General features: G+C 40.9%; 1 protein-coding gene across 1 annotated transcript in view; it reads right to left on the reverse strand.

Moving 5' to 3' along the window:
• Positions 1-19,663, reverse strand: part of LOC139167562 (aldehyde dehydrogenase family 3 member B1-like) — a 53,422-nt gene that overhangs the window by 6,004 nt on the left and 27,755 nt on the right. Inside the window, exons 6-10 of the mRNA XM_070752187.1 lie at positions 16,359-16,469; positions 7,298-7,418; positions 7,081-7,166; positions 5,286-5,367; positions 1,955-2,341 (exon numbers count right to left, since the gene is read on the reverse strand). Coding sequence (XP_070608288.1) covers positions 1,955-2,341; positions 5,286-5,367; positions 7,081-7,166; positions 7,298-7,418; positions 16,359-16,469 — 787 coding nt within the window. The remainder of the gene's footprint in view (positions 1-1,954; positions 2,342-5,285; positions 5,368-7,080; positions 7,167-7,297; positions 7,419-16,358; positions 16,470-19,663) is intronic.

A 19,663-nucleotide genomic window follows, 5' to 3' on the forward strand; every position in this document is an offset into this window, starting at 1 on the left:
GTTACATATTTTTGCTGATAAGTGAAAAGATCTATTTCGTTATAGATCTATTTCAACCTTGTTATGGTCTCATCAGACAGACATACCCTTACTGAGATTTGAACCTGTAGCATGCTGCATGCAAGGCAGGATATTAACCTCCATGCTACAGGCTCACCTCCAAATCAGCTTTTACCAGGGAAGAGCCAGTAAATCCCAGTAAGGATATGTCTGTCTGATGAGACCTAATAAGGTTGAAATATATCTATAACAGGCTCCCTTCCTTTTAACTTATCAGCAAAAATATGTACCATGTAAATTATAGTTTGTCAACCATAAAACAATTTATCTGACTTGGAATGGCCCTTGCATGGGGTCAAGAGGCAAAACGAAAGCAAATGTTGCTTCCTCACATATTTCGGGATACCAGGGTGATTTCAACAGAAAATCAACCATATGGCTCTTCCCTGGTAAAAGTTGATTCGGAGGCAAGCCTGTAGCACGGAGGTTAATATGCTGCCATGCATGTAGCACACTACAGCTCAAATCCCAGTAAGGGTATGTCTAGCTGATGAGGCCATAACAAGGCCATAATAGATCTATAACAGGTTTCCTTCCTTTGAACTTATCAGCAAAAATATGTGCATGTTTGTATACACAAACACGCACGCACACACACATTTCACATATTTTTGCTGATAATGAAATAGAGTGGTGCCTCTACTTAAGAACTTAATTCGTTCCGTGACCAGGTTCTTAAGTGGAAACGTTCTTAGAGAAGCAATTTTTCCCATAGGAATCAATGTAAAAGCAAATAATGCCTGCAAACCCATTAGGAAAGAAATAAAATCTCGGAATTTGGGTGAGAAGAGGAGGAAGGGGAGGAGGAGAGTTGCTGCCAAAGGAAGAAGGTGAGGTGAGGAGAATAAAAAAAATCCAAAACTTTAAGGCTTAAAAAAAAAAAGAGGGACTCTGAGGCAGCGAGGAGGAGCACACGCCTCCCATACACCTGGCGCAAGGCTGCCTCCCATACACTGCCTCCCATACACTGGCTGCTGCTGCTGCTACCTGCTGCCTCTTCCTTCCCTTGCTGAAGGGCTCCCCTCTCCTCTCCCTCACTTTGTAGCCGGAGCCTTTCCTTTGCTGTGGTGACTCCTCGGCTGCCCAGAAGGGAGCATTTCTTTTCTCTGGGCACTGGCAGAGGTTTATTCCCTCTCCAAGCGCCCAGAGAAAGGAAAATGCTTCGTTCACTCTGGACTGTCAATGTCTCGTTAAGCACCACCAAAAGGCTCCTCTGGCAGTCCAGAAAAGCCCGAGATGGCTGGGATTAAAGGGGGAATGGCAGGAAACTGGCCGGGCCTTTGTGCCGCTCTCAAATTTACTGGGAAATTTTTCCGGGCTCGGGTTCTTAAATAGAAAATGGTTCTTAAGAAGAGGTAAAAAAATCATATATATTTTAGTACAGGGTACATGTTTCTTAGGGTTTGCCACTGTAAACTTGTACTATCACTTTAAATGTTAAATATGCTAGGCTGGTTCGTCATAAGAGGGCGCCAGTACTCCTTCCCTCAAATGATGCTGTAACGCTCAGTTCTGCTCAGTCATTCTTACTTTGCCTTGAGGGGGGAGTGTATTTGCTTTGTGCATATTTTATTGTATTTGCTTACTGCTTATTATGAATTGTTTCTATCTTTTGTCTATGTGTAAATAGTACTTATTAAGCATAACTAAGTCTGTGTATTTTTCTTCGGCTTTATCACACATCCACGCTCTGTTAAAATTCTCTGCTCGGGGTATGTCGAAGGTCTCATAGCCTAGCTATACCGAGACATACCAACAATATACATGATATATTGCCTTGTAATTTTGAATGGTTGATAAATAAGGACTTCTTAGAATCCCAAAATCTCTTGTCTTTCCCAAATTCCCAATCTTTCTTCTTTAGTCTTCCTCCAGTCCTAAGTTGCATACTCACCAATGTAACGCTCACACTCATCAGTCTCTCCACCGATGGCTACATGGCCACATTCCAGCAAAGCTTGGGCACGCTTGAAATGCCTGTCATTGATCATGCGGCCAAAATCAGGGGACTGCTTGGGGTCCTGGCCAAAGAATTCACAGATAGCTTCGCGCAGGCAAGGCAGCAACTTCTCTTGTGCTTCAATTGTACAGATGACATAATCTGGTGCGATGCATGTCTGTCCAGCATTGAAGAATTTTCCCCATACAATTCGGTTGGCTGCATTCTGGAAATTGCAGCACCTATCCACATAACAGGGAGTTTTGCCCCCCAGCTCCAGAGTCAATGGTGTCAGGTGTTTTGCTGCAGCGGTCATGACGATCTTTCCTACACGGCTGCTCCCTACAGAGATATGGCAAAATTTGGGTCAAGACAGAGAGATATACAGCATAACTCCCATCCAGTATCAGTGAATTCAATTCTGTGCTCAGAAACCATCTGTGTGGTTATTTTTTCTCTAATATTCTTCCATACAGATACGCAAAACTCTACATCAATTATTTTTTTAAAAAATAAAAGAACCTCACTTTGTAAATAATAGTTGTCTAAGCCAGTGTTTCCCAACCTTGGCATCTTGTTCTGGACTTCAACTCCCAGAATTCCCCAGCCAGCGAACGCTAGCTGGGGAATTCTGGGAATTGAAGTCCAGATGGCTTCAAGTTGCCAAGGTTGGGAAACTGTGTTTATTGTTTCCTTCAGTTTTTATTTCATCCAACATTATTTCATCTGTTGGAAACTATTTCCACCTCCTCAATTCAAGTTATTAAAAAGTATCAATTTAAAGTTGGAGCGTATTAGGGACAATTCATTAAAATCCCATGTCAAACTGCTGTCAAATTCCTTTTGTTAAGATAATCCTGAGCTGTTCTAGCAATGAAAGAAAAAAGCAAATCTGAGAAAATTTATGTGGGTTGAAATGAAGTACCTTCATTGTGAAGGGAAAAAAGCCTGAAACTGATCTTTTCATTATTTCCATCAGCTGAAGTTCTGCATCAAACATAGGCTTTTTCCTACTTATAGTGTGACAACTCATCTTTTCTTTCACTTGTGGACAAGATCTACAATCCAGAAGCTGCTGACAGACGAACTTAAAAATGCCACATGCGACAGTTTCAAGCTCAATATTAACCACTCCAAACTTGACTGTAAAAAATACGACTTTAGTAATCGAGTTGTTGAAGCGTGGAACTCATTACCGGACTCTGTAGTATCATCCCCTAACCCCCAACATTTTACCCTTAGACTATCCATGGTTGACCTCTCCAGATTCCTAAGAGGTCAGTAAGGGGCGTGCATAAGTGCACTAGAGTGCCTTCCGATCCCTGTCCTATTGTCTCTCCTATATCCCATATATCTTCTCTTCTATCCCTATATCTTTCTTCTATTCTCTCATTGATTATTTTATCCTATACTCTCTCTTCTATTCTTCCTCTAATTCTATTTCCTCGAAGGTGTCCTCTATTACCTTCATTGTATATTATTGTGTATTGGATAAAATAAAATAAAATAAAATAATAAAGTAAAATAAAATAAAATAAAATAAAATAAAATAAAATAAAATAAAATAAAATAAAATAAAATAAAATAAAATAAAATAAAATAAAATAGAATTGAAATGAAATGAAATGAAATGAAATGAAATGAAATGAAATGAAATGAAATGAAATGAAATAAAAAAATAAAATAAAATAAAATAATAAAATAAAATAAAATAGTAAAGTGAAGTGAAGTGAAGTGAAGTGAAGTGAAGTAAAGTAAAGTAAAGTAAAGTAAAGTAAAGTAATAAAATAAAATAAAATAAAATAAAATAAAATAAAATAAAATAAAATAAAATAAAATAATAAAATAAAATAAAACAAAACAAAACAAAACAAAACAAAACAAAATAAATAGACATGATAAAGCAAATTCCTCTAGAAAGGCAACATATTAACTACAGAGATAAATTCTACTGCAAATGTGGGGTCGGGTGGAGGATAGGATCCTAAAAGGTTGATTTTAGAGAAATTATCTAAAGCTTTCAATTTCAAATATGTTGCAAACAACTCTCATTCATTCATTCATTCATTCATTCATTCATTTATTGGATTCATATGCCACCCCTCTCCGAGGACTTGGCGCAGCTTACAACATATAAAAAAACAATTAAAAAAACCTTCTGGAATCCAATGAAATTAAAAACTAATTGGTCTAAAACCCCAATACATTAAAAAATCAGTCACTCCCATTTAAACAACAAGCATCCCTTTCATTCATTGGCCATGGGGCAAGTAGTTAATAGCCCCAGGCCTGGCAGCCCCAATGAGTCTTTAGACTCTTTTGGAAGGCTAGGAGGGTGGGGGCGGTACGAATCTCTGGGGGCAGCTGGTTCCATAGGGTTGGGGCCCCCATGCCTTCCCCTAGGCCTAGCCAAGTGCCGTTGTCTAGTTGATGGGACCCAGAGAAGGCCAACTCTGTGGGACCTGACCGGTCACTGGGACTCATGCACTATAACGCGGTCCCATAGGTAATCTTCTCCGATGCCATGTAGGGCCTTAAAAGTCATTACCAACACTTTGAATTGCATCTGGAAACTGATCAGCAACCAATGCACCCCGCAGAGTGTTGGAGAGACATGGGCATGCCTAGGGAGGCCCATGACTGCTCACGCGGCTGCATTTTGCATGATCTGTAGTTTTCGAATGCTCTTCAAAGGTAGGCCCATGTAGAGAGCATTGCAGTAGTCAAACCTCGAGGTGATAAGGGCATGAGTGACTGTCAGTAGAGACTTCATGTCCAAGTAGGGCCGTAACTGGTGTACCAGGCAAATATAGGCGAACACCCCCCTCGCCATAGCTGAAAGATCAAGGAGGAGGGTCGAGGAGGACGCCCAAGTTGCAGACCCTCTCCGAGGGGGTCAAAAGTTCCACCTCTCTGAGTGATGGATGGCCAGATGGACATATCCTTGGGAGGCAGAACCCACAGCCACTCCGTCTTGTCAGGGTTGAGTTTGAGCCTGTTAACACCCATCCAGACTCTAACAGCCTCCAGACACCAGCACATTACTTCCACTGCTTCACTGAGTGGACACAGGGTAGAAATGTATAGCTGAGTATCATCAGCATACTGATGGTAACTCACCCCGTGCCCTCGGATGATCTCACCCAGGTTGCAGGGCTGTTGTGGAGGGCCCCAAAAAGCAATGAATATTGCTTACCATACTGTTTTGTGTAGACATGAATGATAAATATTTTTAAATGCCATTAAAAGAAAAATACGAAAAGGATATTTAAGAAGAGAAAATCACCTGTATAGAAGATATAATCAAACTGGTTTTCCAATAATTTTCCTGTTTCTTCAGGACCAGCTGTCACCACAGCAAAGGTTTGCTATAAAATAGAAAAGGAAGTTCACATCCAATCAAACAAGCCTCCAATTATTTGTTTAGCATCACACAGGTGGTGTTTTTCTGTCCCTGAAAGGCTGCAGGCCATAAAGCCTCTTGAGGGTAATTTGGAACACAGAAATGAAGCTGTAAATTGAAAGTCGCTCAGAGTCCTTTTGGAGTGAACAGCAAATAAATAGATAGATAGATAGATAGATAGATAGATAGATAGATAGATAGATAGATAGATAGATAGATAGATAGATAGATAGATAGATAAAGAAGCAAGCAAGCAAGCAAGCAAGCAAACAAACAAACAAATATTTTTCTTAAACATTTTAATTTCAAAATCAGATATCTGCTTTTGATGTAGTGAGCATATATAATGCAGGTAGTCCTAAGTTATGACTGTTATTGAACCTGGAATTACAGTTGTAAGTTGTGCTTGTTGTTAAGTAGATTATGTCTGATTTATGAACTCTATTTACAGTAGTCATTAATCAAATACAGTGGTTGTTAAGTGAATCCATTGTCTGCAATGGGTGGGGTTTTTTTTGTCAGAAAACACTAGTTTTCAGCAAAATAAAAAACCATCATAGAATAGAATAGATTTTTTATTGGCCAAGTGTGATTGGACACACAAGGAATTTGTCTTGGTGCATATGCTCTCAACGTACATAAAAGAAAAAGATACATTTGTCAAGAATCATGTGGTACAACACTTAATGATTGTCAAAGGGGTCAAATAAGCAATGAAGAAACAATCAATATTAATAAAAGTCTTAGGATACAAGCAACAAGTTACAGTCATACGGTCCTAAGTGGGAGGAAAAGGATGATAGGAATGATGAGAAAAGCTAGTAGAATAGAAGTGCAGATTTAGTAAAAAGTCTGACAGTGTTGAGGGAATTATTGGTTTAGTAGAGTGATGGCGTTTGGGAAAAAACTGTTCTTGTGTCTAGTTGTCTTGGTGTGCAATGCTCTGTAGCGATGTTTTGAGGGCAGGAGTTGAAACAGTTTATGTCCAGGATGTGATGGGTCAGTAAATATTTTCCCCGCCCTCTTTTTGACTCGTGCAGTATATAGATCCTCAATGGAAGGCAGGTTGGCAGCAATTGTTTTTTAAATTGCTATCATGCAACTGCAGGATGCTGTAAACAACTGTAAAATGCAGGCCACTTGCCCAAAAACACAATTATATAACCCTGCATGGGGGCGGGGATCAGAACTTCAAATCTGATTTGTAAATGACAGTTGCCTAGTGACTGGTAAGATTGGGGGGGGGGGGGTGTCTCATCTTCCTATGAAAGTGGAATTGTCTTACATTTATAGTGATCTCTTCACCTCAAATCTGCCTCAAGTCTTCCTCAAATCTCCCCAAAATGGTTTTCCACTAAAATAATTATCTATAGTCAGTTAAACAACCTCAGAAGTTTACCATCCATCACAATGCAAAATAAAATATATTTGGGAGTGGGGGGATTTCAAATGAATTGGGACAGTTGGAAATAATTAGACTCAGCTTCCAAAAATACATAATCATTTGAAATTTGTTCAGAACCAGAGAATGTGTTGTTGTTGTTGTTTGAAAGGGCCCAAGAAATTACAGTTAAAATTTCTAGGAAAGTAAGACAAACGGTAGAAGAAAAGGCAAATCAAAAACCCTCAGTTTCGTTTTGATTTTTTAACAAGGTAAATTGGAAGTTAAGGAACTCACCGGATCCATATAACAAGGCAATGCTTCTGCAAGGAGCCTTTCACTGTAGCTGGCCACCTCCGAAGGCTTGAGAATCACACAATTCCCTAATATGGAGAAAGGATATTTTATCAAGGTTGCAACAGATAAACATCCATCATCACATGCCTGGATCTCTTTGGAAGAACCCCCATCAAATGTAATATCTAAAATGAATTGAAGATAACTTGTTACTCACCAGCTGCAATGGCTCCCACAAGCGGCAACAAAACAAGATGGATAGGGTAGTTAAAGGCTCCAATGATCAGCACCACACCAAATGGATCCTTGCGAATGAAGGCACAATCCAGCAGTTGCAGCTATTAAAGAAACAAACACAGAAAAATCCATGACAGCTATTCAGTGAAGTAGAAAAGAAAATTGATAGGTGATTTTGTAAGAGTGGAAATACTTGATGAGCTACAAAATATAAATACTTTGATCCCTGCCTTCAAAATCATATTTGCTCCAATGAATATTAATTAACTTTGTTTATCCTCTCCTTTGTCTTCTTTTTAAAGGCATTAAAGATATTAAAGCTGCCACAGACATTTGAAAACCTGTGCCGAAATGCTTTCATTTTCAGTCATGTATGCTTGATTTGTTTGGCTAATACTTTGTTTAATCTCAGTAAGTTTCCATCTCAATATTTCCATATTTTGGATATAAAAAAGGAATTCCCAATGCTAACTCATTTTGAGTGTGTATTTCTGTTGCAGCTTGGGAAGCTGTCTGTTACCTTGGTGAGGGGAGTTACCCTCAGCTTAGAAACAAACAATCTACTCTCTAACAAACTATTTGGTTTCAGGAAAAATCTATCCTGTAATCTGCAACTCCTACACAGTAAAAACATCAACTCGATCAAGGCAAAGCAATAGACACAATTTACATAGACTTCTGTACAGCATTTGATTCAGTGGTACAAGACAAACTACTTCTAAAATTAAAATCTTATGGACCTTTGCATAAACAGATAACTGTGTTCCTGTCAAACAGGCAACAAATGTCAAAATTGGGAACATTCTATCACATCCTGTACCTGTTAACAGCAGTGTCCACCAAGGCAGCATTTTAGGGCCAACACTCTTTATACTTTACATAAATGACCTTTGCGATCATATTAAAAGCAACTGCATTCTCTTTGCTGATGATGTAAAACTATTCAATACCACCGACAGTACTGCTACTCTTCAAACAGACCTTGACTATGTGTCATAATGGTAGAACAAATGGCAACTTCAAATCTCAACCAACAAATGCTCAGTCTTACACATTGGCATAAAAATCAGAACATAAGTACAAGCTAGATGGTCATGACCTTGTAGGCAATCCTCACTTTGTAAAGGACCTTGGATGATCTAAGTTGGATAATCTAATGATCTAAGTGCCAGGCCCCACTGTAACAACATTGCCCAAAAGGCATTAAGTGTGGTTAACTTAATCCTGTGTAGCTTCTTCTCTTCTAATATTGTACTTTTAACTAGAGCATATAAAACATTTGCTAGACCAATTCTCAAATACAGCTCATCTGTCTGAAACCTGCGCTACATATTGGACATCAATACAATTGAGAACGTCCAGAAATATCCTCCACTACTCTGTTCACAACAGAACACTTATGCCATCAGACTTAAAACTTTGGGCTTAGACAATTTAGAGCTAGTCTGCCTGTCATCTGACTTTAGTGTAGCATATAAAATTATCTGCCACAATGTCCTATCTGTGAATTACTACTTCAGCTTCAACCACAACAATGCATGACCACACAATAGATATAAGCTTAATATAAATCGCTACAAACTCGATTGCCGAAAATACGACTTCAGCAGCAGAGTGAATCTGTGGTTTCTTCCCTCAAACACCAAAACTTTAACCTTAGACTGTCTACCATTGATCTCATCCAGTTCCTAAGAGGCCTGTAAGAGGGTGTGCATAAATGCACCAATGTGCCTACTATCCCTACTGTCCCCATGTATTCGTAACCATTTCATGCATTCATAACCATATTTATACATTTATTCACAAGGCGGCAGTCTGTGCAGTCAGGCCTGCTTCTGCTGCTGTCAGTAAATTCCTTGGTTCATTAAGTAGGGTTTTTGGTTCGTTAAGAGGTAGATCACTTTCAATGGCTGTTCCAGATGCTGTCCAGGGTGAAATATTGTCCAATTCTGCAGGTGTTTTGGAAGCTGCTTGTGGCAGAGTATCTTCTGATTGTCTTAGGCTAGATTTCTCTATCTAGCCCCGGATTTGATCTATAGGCTTCCTCCAAATCTTCCCATCCTCTAGTTCTACTTAGTATGACCAGGAGCCAGTGATGGCAATTACTTTAGCCCGGACTCAGGATGGGTCATATGTATAGTTGTGGGCATAGACTAGACACCCACCCCACCCCGTGCTAAATGATTGTAATTTGGGTGTAGCTTGTCTAGTTGTGACTTTCATTTGCAACCCACTAATAATTCTGCCGAGCTCCGGTTTGTGATTGCACTAGAGGTTATGTGCTGCTGTGCTAACAGGAATCGGTCTATTTTGGTTTGCCAGTTCCCGGGGTCCATTCTAGCTAATGATTCTTTAGTGGACTGAGCCATTTGTTCTGCTTGACCATTACTGGCTGGATGAAAAGGTGCAACCAGGGTCAGATCCCCTACTCTGCTAAAAATGATTCGAATTCTTTTGCTGTGAATTGTGCCCTATTGTCAGAGATCAGAACATCTGGTAGCCCTTAGGTGAAGGAAATTCTCTGTAGCACCCTGATGGTTGCTTCGGCCATTGTTGTTGTCATTAGGATTACCTCAAGGCATTTTGAATATGCATTCATCATAATTAAAAATGTTTGGCCTTGAACTGTTTGTTGTGGTTAGCTCTGGCCCAGCTCCTGTCCCAAGGAATGTGGAGGTGGATGTGGGAGAGACATCCACATGCCGCAGGCCTGTTTTGCTCCCAATAGACGAAGTCTCCTCTGACCAAGGAAGCGTGAGTGACAGGGAAGAGGGGAGTTTGGCAGACAGCCCAGAAGGAGATCAGTCATCTGTATCATCCCTGGATTCTGAACAAGAATTAATGACACATCCACGGATGCATAGAGTGAGGCATAGGAGACAACAACTGAAGGATTATTACAAGAGAAAATGAGGCCACCTATGGTTGGGTGGGGCTGCTGTAATTAGTGCTACAGATAAAAGTGCAGCCTGGTGTTTTAGCCTCATGGCAATTTATCTGATTCATTGTTTCGTCAAAGATCGTGGTTTTTGCTCTTTAGGATTGTGTGTGTGGACTCTCTGGACTTTAGAATTGGACTCAATTTCCCAGTTATTGTGTGAGCAATTGGATTGCATTTAACCTGTGCCTTGTGTGTACCAGAAAATCCCTTTGACATTTTAAAAGGGATCTGTTTCTGTTTTTCTGTTTATAAAAACTTTTGGGTTTTCCTTTTATCGTGTGGTGTGTGTCTTCCTGGACTAATTACCCTGTAATTACAGGCGGTTGAGACACGCCGGCAGAACACTGTTCCTACAAAATCAATGTGTATTCTCAACCATGGTCCTTTTGGTTTCTCCCATTCCCTTGTGGGTGCCCTGGGTGAGGCTGGTCTGGATTCCTGGCATGGTGTACAAGTCGCAAACCATTCTGTTATTTCCCTATCCATTTTGGCCACCAAACATAACTCCTGGCCAATGCCTTCATTTGGACAATACCAGGATGCCCCATGTATAATGCTTCTAATATCTGTTTCCTCAAATTGTGTAGCACAACCACTCAATCCCTCCATAATAGGCATCCAACTTGAGCTGACAACTCATATTGTTTTGTTACAAATGGCCTGAATTCCTCCCTCCCCCCACTGACCCCTCCAGCCACCCCAGCCACAACCAGTTCAGAACTTTTGGCAAAGTTTTGTCTTTCACTATCTCAGTTGCTGTGACCAGGCTGGCTGCAAATTCCTCGATGAGCAGGATGGTTGCAATGGGGGCTGGGTCTTCAATGAGGTCTGGGAGAAGGTATCGGCTGAGGGCATCTACATGACATGTCTTTGCCTGGACGGTGTATTATTATAGCAGACATTCTCAACCTTCCTAATGCCGTGACCCTTTAATAAGTTCCTCATGTTGTGGTGACCTCCAACCATAAAATAATAACATTATTAGGAAACTCATGAGTGGATTCTAATTTAACTCGCTGCCAGTTTGCCTCCTCCTGTGCTGTGTGGCCACCCCTTGGATATATATGTAGATTGTTGTGAGTTCAGATTTTTCCTGTGTAATATTTTGAGTGTCTTTGAGATGTTTCGGCGAAATCACATTTGCCATCTTCAGGCTGAATTTAATAGTATACTCAGAGCATCACAAAGCCAATAACTTCATCCTGAAGATGGTGGATGTGATTTCGCCGAAATATCACAAAGACACTCAAAATATTACAGAGGGAAAAAACCGAACTCACAATGTGGGTGGACTCGCCTAAATACAGATAGAGGAGCGGTGTCTCGTTCCAAAGACCATCAGAAATATGTGTTTTCTGACGTCTTAGGTGACCCTGTGAAAGGGCCCTTTGACCCCCAAAGGGATCACGACCCACAAGTTGAGAACCGCTGGTCTATAGCTATATGAGCCAGGGTGGCACAGCAGGTAGAGTGCTGTACTGCGGGCCACTGAAGCTGACTGTAGATATGTAGGTCAGCGGTTCAAATCTCATCACCGGCTCAAGGTTGACTCAGCCTTCCATCCTTCCAAATGAGGACTCGGATTGTGGGGGCAATAGGCTGGCTCTGTTAAAAAGTGCTGTTGCTAACATGTTGTAAGCTGCCCTGAGTCTAAGGAGAAGGGCGGCATAAAAATCGAATGAATGAATGAATGAATATACTGCCAAGAAAATTGTCCATCTAGTCATTCTAGTCTTGTCTAGTTGACTGTCTATTTTGAGCCAGAGAGCAAGGGGGAGACCTTCATTGCCTTTATTCAGATGGGGGCTACATTGGGATCTAGCTTGGAAGAGATGGGTTTCCCATGTAGTGACCCAAGCTTCACTCAAATATACAGTATTTGTGAATTCCTTCATCAAGGCCTCCATTCTGTCGTCTTGGACTGTGTGGATGCTTGTCACTCCTAAATCAAGAGACTAGAACACTCCAATCCCAAAAAGCTTGGCAAGTCATTGTCCACTATGATCATCTGCAAGCTATCTGATGAACTTTTTAAACTAGAGTTGAATGGATCCTATCCCTAGGGCAGGGATACAGTTCCCTTGATAGTCTTTTAACACCATCCTCTGTGGCTTCAGCAACTCTTTTTCCAGTCCTGGGACTGCCTTTTTTAATGGTCTTCCAGGACACAATGGTCAGGAATGACCCTGTGTCCACCTCCATATCTATGAGGACCATGGTATGGATTTTATTTTATTTTTTTTAGTTGGGCATGCTGGAATGTCCTATGGTTGTTTGTTGTGTTTCTTTGGTGTTTGCAGCTCGTATCTCCCGACGTCTGTTTTTTGGGTTTTGTGATTTTCTGAATCTGGATTGCCCTTCTGGCTGCCTCAGTGTCTGCAGTTGCTGGTACAGGGCTGGCTGGTTGACTCAGCACACTCTTGTGGTGTGACCTCTTCTCTTGCATCTTTGGCAGATTGAGTCCAGGAATCAGCAGCTTGTTCTGGGATGGTTTCCCTGTAGCCAGCACAAAATGAGTGTCTATCTCACTTCTCTGAATTTCCTGCTCTCCCTTCAAATCTTATGTTCTGCCGGGCTCTCTGGTAGGAGCCTCCCGAAAATTCAAGGGTACAAATTTCAGACACAGACACGTTTGAAAATTCAAAACAATGTTCCTTATCATGAAATTTAAAATAAACAAAGCACTCTTTTCGTATTGCAAAGAGCACTCATTCCAAAACAACCGGGTAGTCTGTACAATTTCCCTTAAGCAATCATTAAGTACTTAGTTAGCAGCTGTGAAGAAACTTCACGCCCCTTCTTCTTCCAACGTAGTGAGACACACACACACACACATGTTGCTCTGCTGTGGTTTCAAAGGCGTGAAAAATCAACAAACAAAGTCCAGAAAACAGCAGCACACGATTCCTGAAGAACTGTGATCAGGTACTCTTTCACAACGGCCAAACCCACACATTGCTATTTATAGCAGCAGCCCTAATTACTGGAGCCCCACCCAGCCACAGGTGGCCTCATTTTCTCTTGTAATAATCCTTCAGTTGTTGTCTCCTATGCATCACTCTATGCATGCGTGGATGTGTCATTAATTCTTGTTCAGAATCCAAGGATGATACAGATGATTGATCTCCTCCCGGGCTGTCTGCCAAACTCCTCTCTTCCCTGTCACTCATACTTCCTTGGTCAGAGGAGGCTCAATCGGCAGATTCCATCGGGAGCAAAACAGGCCTGCAACATGTGGATGTCTCCCCCACATCCACCTGCACATTCCTTGGGGCAGGAGCTGGGCCAGAGCTAACCTTAGGTGATGGATTTCATCTTCGTTGGTGGAGTCTTCAGTCTCCCAGTTGATGCACAGTGACTGCTCTTTGTGGCACATTTATGTTTTCTGGTTTTTGGATGGCCACAACTGTTTTGTTGGTGGACTTCAAACGCTCTAGCTTCCCCTAATGCTATTTTAAATGTGAGCTTAGGCTTGGATAGCAGCCTTCTCTATACCTGGAGGTCTCTCAGTCCAAATAGAGTCTGTTTATCATGGCTTCTTCTATGTTCCTGAATTCCCAGTGAGCCACGGTTTTTCATAGAGCGCTTTGTTTATTGAGGTTTATTGTCTCACCTTCCTCTTGCTTTGTGTTCGTGCTTTACAAGTATGATCATTACTGAAGATACTGATGCATAATGGGCTCACAGTGATTCCTATAATATCAGCCACGGCACCATCTGTATTTGATCTGGTCCAGATGGTGCTTCAGCCAGATTGATGACTTCAGGTCTGCTATCGTTCAGGAAAAGCACTTTCTTTCTCTTGTCTGGTTGGCTTCCAGGGAATTTATTTATTTATTTATTCAATTTTTATGCCGCCCTTCTCCTTAGACTCAGGGCAGCTTACAACATGTTAGCAATAGCACTATTTAGCAGAGCCAGCCTATTGCCCCCACAATCCTCGTCCTCATTTTACCCACCTCGGAAGGGTGGAAGGCTGAGTCAACCTTGAGCCGGTGATGCGATTTGAACCAATGACCTTCGGATCTACAGTCAGCTTCAGTGGCCTGCAGTACAGCACTCTACCTACTGTGCCACCCCAGCTCTGAAATCAGAACATATATTTTTCCAAGCTCTCTTTGCTGGGTTGAATGGAGGTGGTGGGGCATGCATGGTCATCTTGGGTGCCAATGCAGCGTTTCAGCTTCTGTGATGATTGCCGATGCCACGTGGATGCCAAGCTCAGTTTCATTGTCCTTTGTTCTCTTCAAGATCCCACCTTCATCGCCAGTGTTATGTTTGGGGAGGGGCGGGGTGGAATGAAGAGGCAGGACTTTGAATAATGACTTCAGCTCTTTATTCTGAGGCTTGGCAAGATATCTCTGCCTGGCTGGCCTACAGTGCCAGGGATCTCTCAGGCAGCCTGGCCACTGACATTTAAAAAAAAAAAATTAGATTTGTATGCCGCCCCTCTCCGTAGACTCGGGGCGGCTAACAACAATAACAAGAAACGGCATAAAACAAATCTAATATTTAAATTACCAAAAGCCCTTATTAAAAACCAAACATACAATGCTTCCTTTTCCCACCGCTCGAATGGACCAGTGAGTAGCAGTTATGTTCATGTCTCTACTTACATACGTATACACATACACAGTGTATACACTTGCCCTCCAGGAAGCATAGTAGACTACATCATGGAAGGGAGAGTGTGATCAATTTTAGAAGTCCTAGGAATTGTGAAGAGTGTGGTTTTTACATTTGGAGCAGACGGTTAAGGAATGGAAGGACTGCCTTAATGGAATGGAATGATCCTATTACAGTACAACGTTTTAAACCTCCAACTTTCCCCATACCCATCAAACAACTGCAACTCAACTATATGTAAATTTAATAACAAAATTAAGGGGGAAAGGCCAAAATGTTTGGCCTTTATCACACATTCCTCAAGGCTTTGAGGGCATGAAGGAGCAATGTCATTGACTTTATGTCAAATATGGAACTTTAAACATTCTGTTGAAGGCAAATCTATCTGAAAATTGTAAGGAACTTTATAGGTAGGACCAAAGAAACCATTCAGGTTAGGGTAAATCCAAGCATAAATGGGATGATTTGTTCTCTTTTCTCTGTGGTGCAGTGGTTAGGGCCTCGGTGATGCAGTGGTTAGATTGCAGTACTGCAAGCTACTTCTGCTGGTCACTGGCTGCCAGCAGTTTCGCAGATCAAATCTCAGTAGGCTCAAGTTTGACTCAGCCTTCCATCCTTCCAAGGTCAATAAAATGAGGAGCCAGATTGTTGGGGTCAATAAGCTTCCTCTCTGTAAGAGAGGGGCTGCAAAGCACTGTGAAGCGGTATGTAAGTCTAAATCTAATGCTATTGCTGTTTTTTGTGACACCCCCTTTTCTCTTCTCCCCCCCCCCCCCATGTAGTATGTTTGACAACTGTTATTCCTACTAAAGGATTGAATCAACAGCTTGTAAAGAACTCAAAAATCAAGCCATAGGTCCTATTTTCCTACATTTGCCTGATATGCATGTAAAATATAACAGTTAAAATATTTTAACTTTTCTTGCACTATGCACTGATGAGATTGCTGGTTATATTGTGGATCATACTGACTGGAAAACAACCAATAACTTTAGGTAACTGAACTATACTTTGTTAACTAGGATTAACTGAAGGTTATACTTTGATTTACTTGAAGAGTAGTAGGTTGGAAAGTCTGTTCTAAAGCAACCTGACTTCAATTAATCTAAACTGGAGTGCAGAAATTATCCTTAAAAAGCAGCTGAAACTTGTTCCTCCGATGGCAGAAAAAGTATGACCCTCATTTGGAAGCTGTCCCAGAACATGCACATTTCAATAACCTGATATCAACCTGGTTCATTAAATTACAGATCTGGTAATTTCCAAATACCATGGGAAGGGTAACAGGTAGGGAATATGGAAACATTAATACTCAGATTTGTCTTCCAAGATGGAGCATTCACCTGTTTTGAAAGGACACAAGTAGAAAGCCCATCTTCTGTTTGGTGAAATAATATACCTCGTAGACTTTCATCCGCATCCAACATAAAACCATTGCTTTCCATTTGTTCTTCACCCCTTCAGTTTTACTTACTAGGTTCTTGCTCACAGACTCATCCTTCATCCAGCAGTGTAAATTGTTCAGAGCGTTGGCCAGTTCATTTCTGATGATCAAAACCTCCGAGATCTCAGTTTCAAAGCAGGGCTGTGGAGAAGAAAGACAAAATGAGATGCATCAGCGATGTCCATACTGAGTACAAGAGGTGAACTGATGAAGCAATTCATTGAGCAAAGTTGGGTCACACTCACCACACAGTACCGCTTTGTCATGAGATCATCCCAACCGATTCAGGAGATTTAATACTTGAGGACATTATTATTATTTATTAGATTTGTAAGCTGCCCCTCTCCGAGGACTCACAACAAATAAAACATCATATACAAATCCAATGTTAAAAACAGTTTTAAAAAACCCCTATTAAAAGCAGTCATACAACCCAAACATTCCATACATAAAGTCAAGGCAGCTGAGGATATATCAATTCCTCCATGCCTGGCGACATAGATGAGTTTCCAAAAGTTTGCGAAAGGCAAGGAGGGTGGGGGCAATCCTAATCTCCCGGGGGAGCTGATTCCAGAGGGCCAGGGCTGCCACAGAGAAGGCTCTTCCCCTGGGTCCCGCCAGACAGCATTGTTTCGTCGATGGGAGCCGGAGAAGGCCAACTCTGTGGGACCTAATCGGTCGCTGGGATTCGTGTGGCAGCAGGCGGTCCCGGAGATATTCTGGTCCGATGCCATGAAGGGCTTTATAGGTCATAACCATCATTTTGAACATGGTACTGAGCAGTACTCGACTTAACAACAGTTCATTTAGTGACCATTCCAAGTTACAACAACACTGAAAAAAGTGACTCTTGAGCATTTTTCACACTTAATAGTACCATTGCAACATCCCCTTGGCCAAACTTCAGATGCTTGGCAACTGGTTAATATTTATTATATTTGCAGCATCCTGAGGTCATGTGATCTGCTTTTGCAACTTTCTGACAAGCCAAGTCAATGGAGAAACCCAATTCACTTAGCAACCATGTTACCAACTTAACTTGTTCAGTGATTCACTTAACAAATGTGGCCAAAAAAGGTCATAAAATGGAGCAAAATTCACTTAGCAAATGTCTCACTTAGCAACAGAAATGTGGGGCTCGGTTGTGGTTGGATTACCTGTACTTAACCCTTAATCAGGCAGACATATTCAACTACAAATGAAGCTATATATTGTTGGATTTCACCACTCTAACACATGCTTACACTGTCTCGTAGACACATCTCTATGGTCAGGTCACAAATTAACTGAGTAGTGTGTCCCCTTTTGATGACAAAAAGGGGCATGTACTCTGCAGACTATATAGACACTGCAAAGTAGATGACTCCTCCCACTTTCCCCTTTTTTTGGCTCTGCTGAGCTTCTTTCCACCTCCTTCTATCTTCCTATATGCCACATTGTCCTCGGCTGAGGACATATGTGTGAGATCAATCCGAAGACATCCTCACACATGGAAGCATCCAGAAGTTATTAATATGTACTGGAATATAAGCAATTATGCCTGCATTCTGTAAATGCATGAATCAACAGAATTGTAAGTAAAGATTGCAGTTTATTTCATCTTTATGAAGGAGTGATCATTCATTGCTAACAAATGGGATTTTAAGGCACACAATTGATTTCTTGCCATGCTGAATCCATTGCAAGTTAAGCCGGCTGAACTCTGCTAATACTAATAATATTAATAGCAACCAAATACCCAACATATATCATTGGCAATGATCCTTCTCCAAATGAATAAACACCCACATGCTCACTCTCCAATGCCCATAATGTATCATCAACCCCATTAACCTAATTGTCTCAGCAACAGGTGTTCTCCCTTATCTCCGACAATACCTGCGCAGTTGGTCCCTTCTAGCCATGAGCCTGTGCATACGGGCATCTATCCACCGATCCTCCTCCGAGTCTGATGCTTCACTAATAGGGTCATTAACTAATGGGCTGGCTGCACCCATCTCTCTGTCTGATTCTGCTTCCCCACCATCAGACCTTGGCAATGAATCTTCACTATCAGAAGCTGTTGGCAATAATACAAGTCTCTGTGACCCTGAGGATTCCCATAAACCAATGTCCAAATTCCCTGTTGCAGGAGATGGCCCAGAACCAACCACAAAACAAGTCTAATATTTTTTTAAAAATATTTTTATTATTTCCAAAATAATAAATAAGCTGTATAGGGAAGCTTTTCAAATGGAAAGGTTAATAGAGTTGCAATTAGGTGAAAATAAATGGGCGAAATTGGAAAAACAGATAAACGGGATGAACAATAGAGAATTAATTTTTAGGAAGTGGAATAGGAGTGATATAGGTAAGTTAATAGGCCCAATGAAAGGGACTATGGAAATTTGGAAAAAATGGCAAGGGAAAATAGGATTATATAAATCTAAACTGTCATCGCTTTATGTAATAAATAGAGAAAATGAAATTAACTTAAATAGGGTTATAGGAGAGTTGAAGGGAAGAGGAATAACTAAGATAGAATAGTTATACGAGAAGGATGGCAGGCCAAGTAGAAATCGTATAGAATGGTGGTTAGGTAAGGGAAGGTGGCTACAAATAAATGCAATTTGTAAATATCTAAATGAAAGGGAGAATAAAGAAGTATTATGGAGGGAGGAGACAGGGTTAGAGAAAATAATAAGACAAAAAAGTAAGGGGATAAAGGCGCAAGCCACTAATATATACAAATTGCTAGTGCAGTCAGATGGGGACACGGTTGATGGATTGAATAATGGTGGCAAAATGAGATATTAGTAGAGGTACAAGAAATGGAAAATATAGTAGAAGATATAAGGAAAATTAAAAATACAAGAATTAGGGAAATGAGAAGGAAAATATTACATAAGTGGTATTTCACTCCCATTCAATTTGCACATTTTCAGCAGAATGTTAGGGGGAATTGTTGGCATGGTTGTCAAGATAAAGGAGTGTTTATTCATATGTTTTGGGAATGCCCGATAGTGCAGGAATTTTGGCAAAAAGTGAAAGAGGATATCAATAGAATGTTAAATATACAATGGACAATCACTAAGGAAATGGCAGTACTAGTAAAAAGTAATGCAATGGGAGAATTTAGAGAAATAAAAAAAGCAGCAATAGAAAGCGCTCAGGCAGTAATAGTTTTGGGTTGGAAGGATGCGACAAAATGGACAATGCAAAATTGGTATAGGTACATGGTGGACCATATTCAATTTGAAATTATGGAAAAAAGGATAAATTTGGATAATGAAACTGAGTTGGGACAGCTGATGGGACGGTGGGACAAGGTAAGACGATATATGACGAGCAGAATC

This window comes from Erythrolamprus reginae, chromosome 1, assembly GCF_031021105.1.
Source record: "Erythrolamprus reginae isolate rEryReg1 chromosome 1, rEryReg1.hap1, whole genome shotgun sequence".
Taxonomy (NCBI): domain Eukaryota; kingdom Metazoa; phylum Chordata; class Lepidosauria; order Squamata; family Dipsadidae; genus Erythrolamprus; species Erythrolamprus reginae.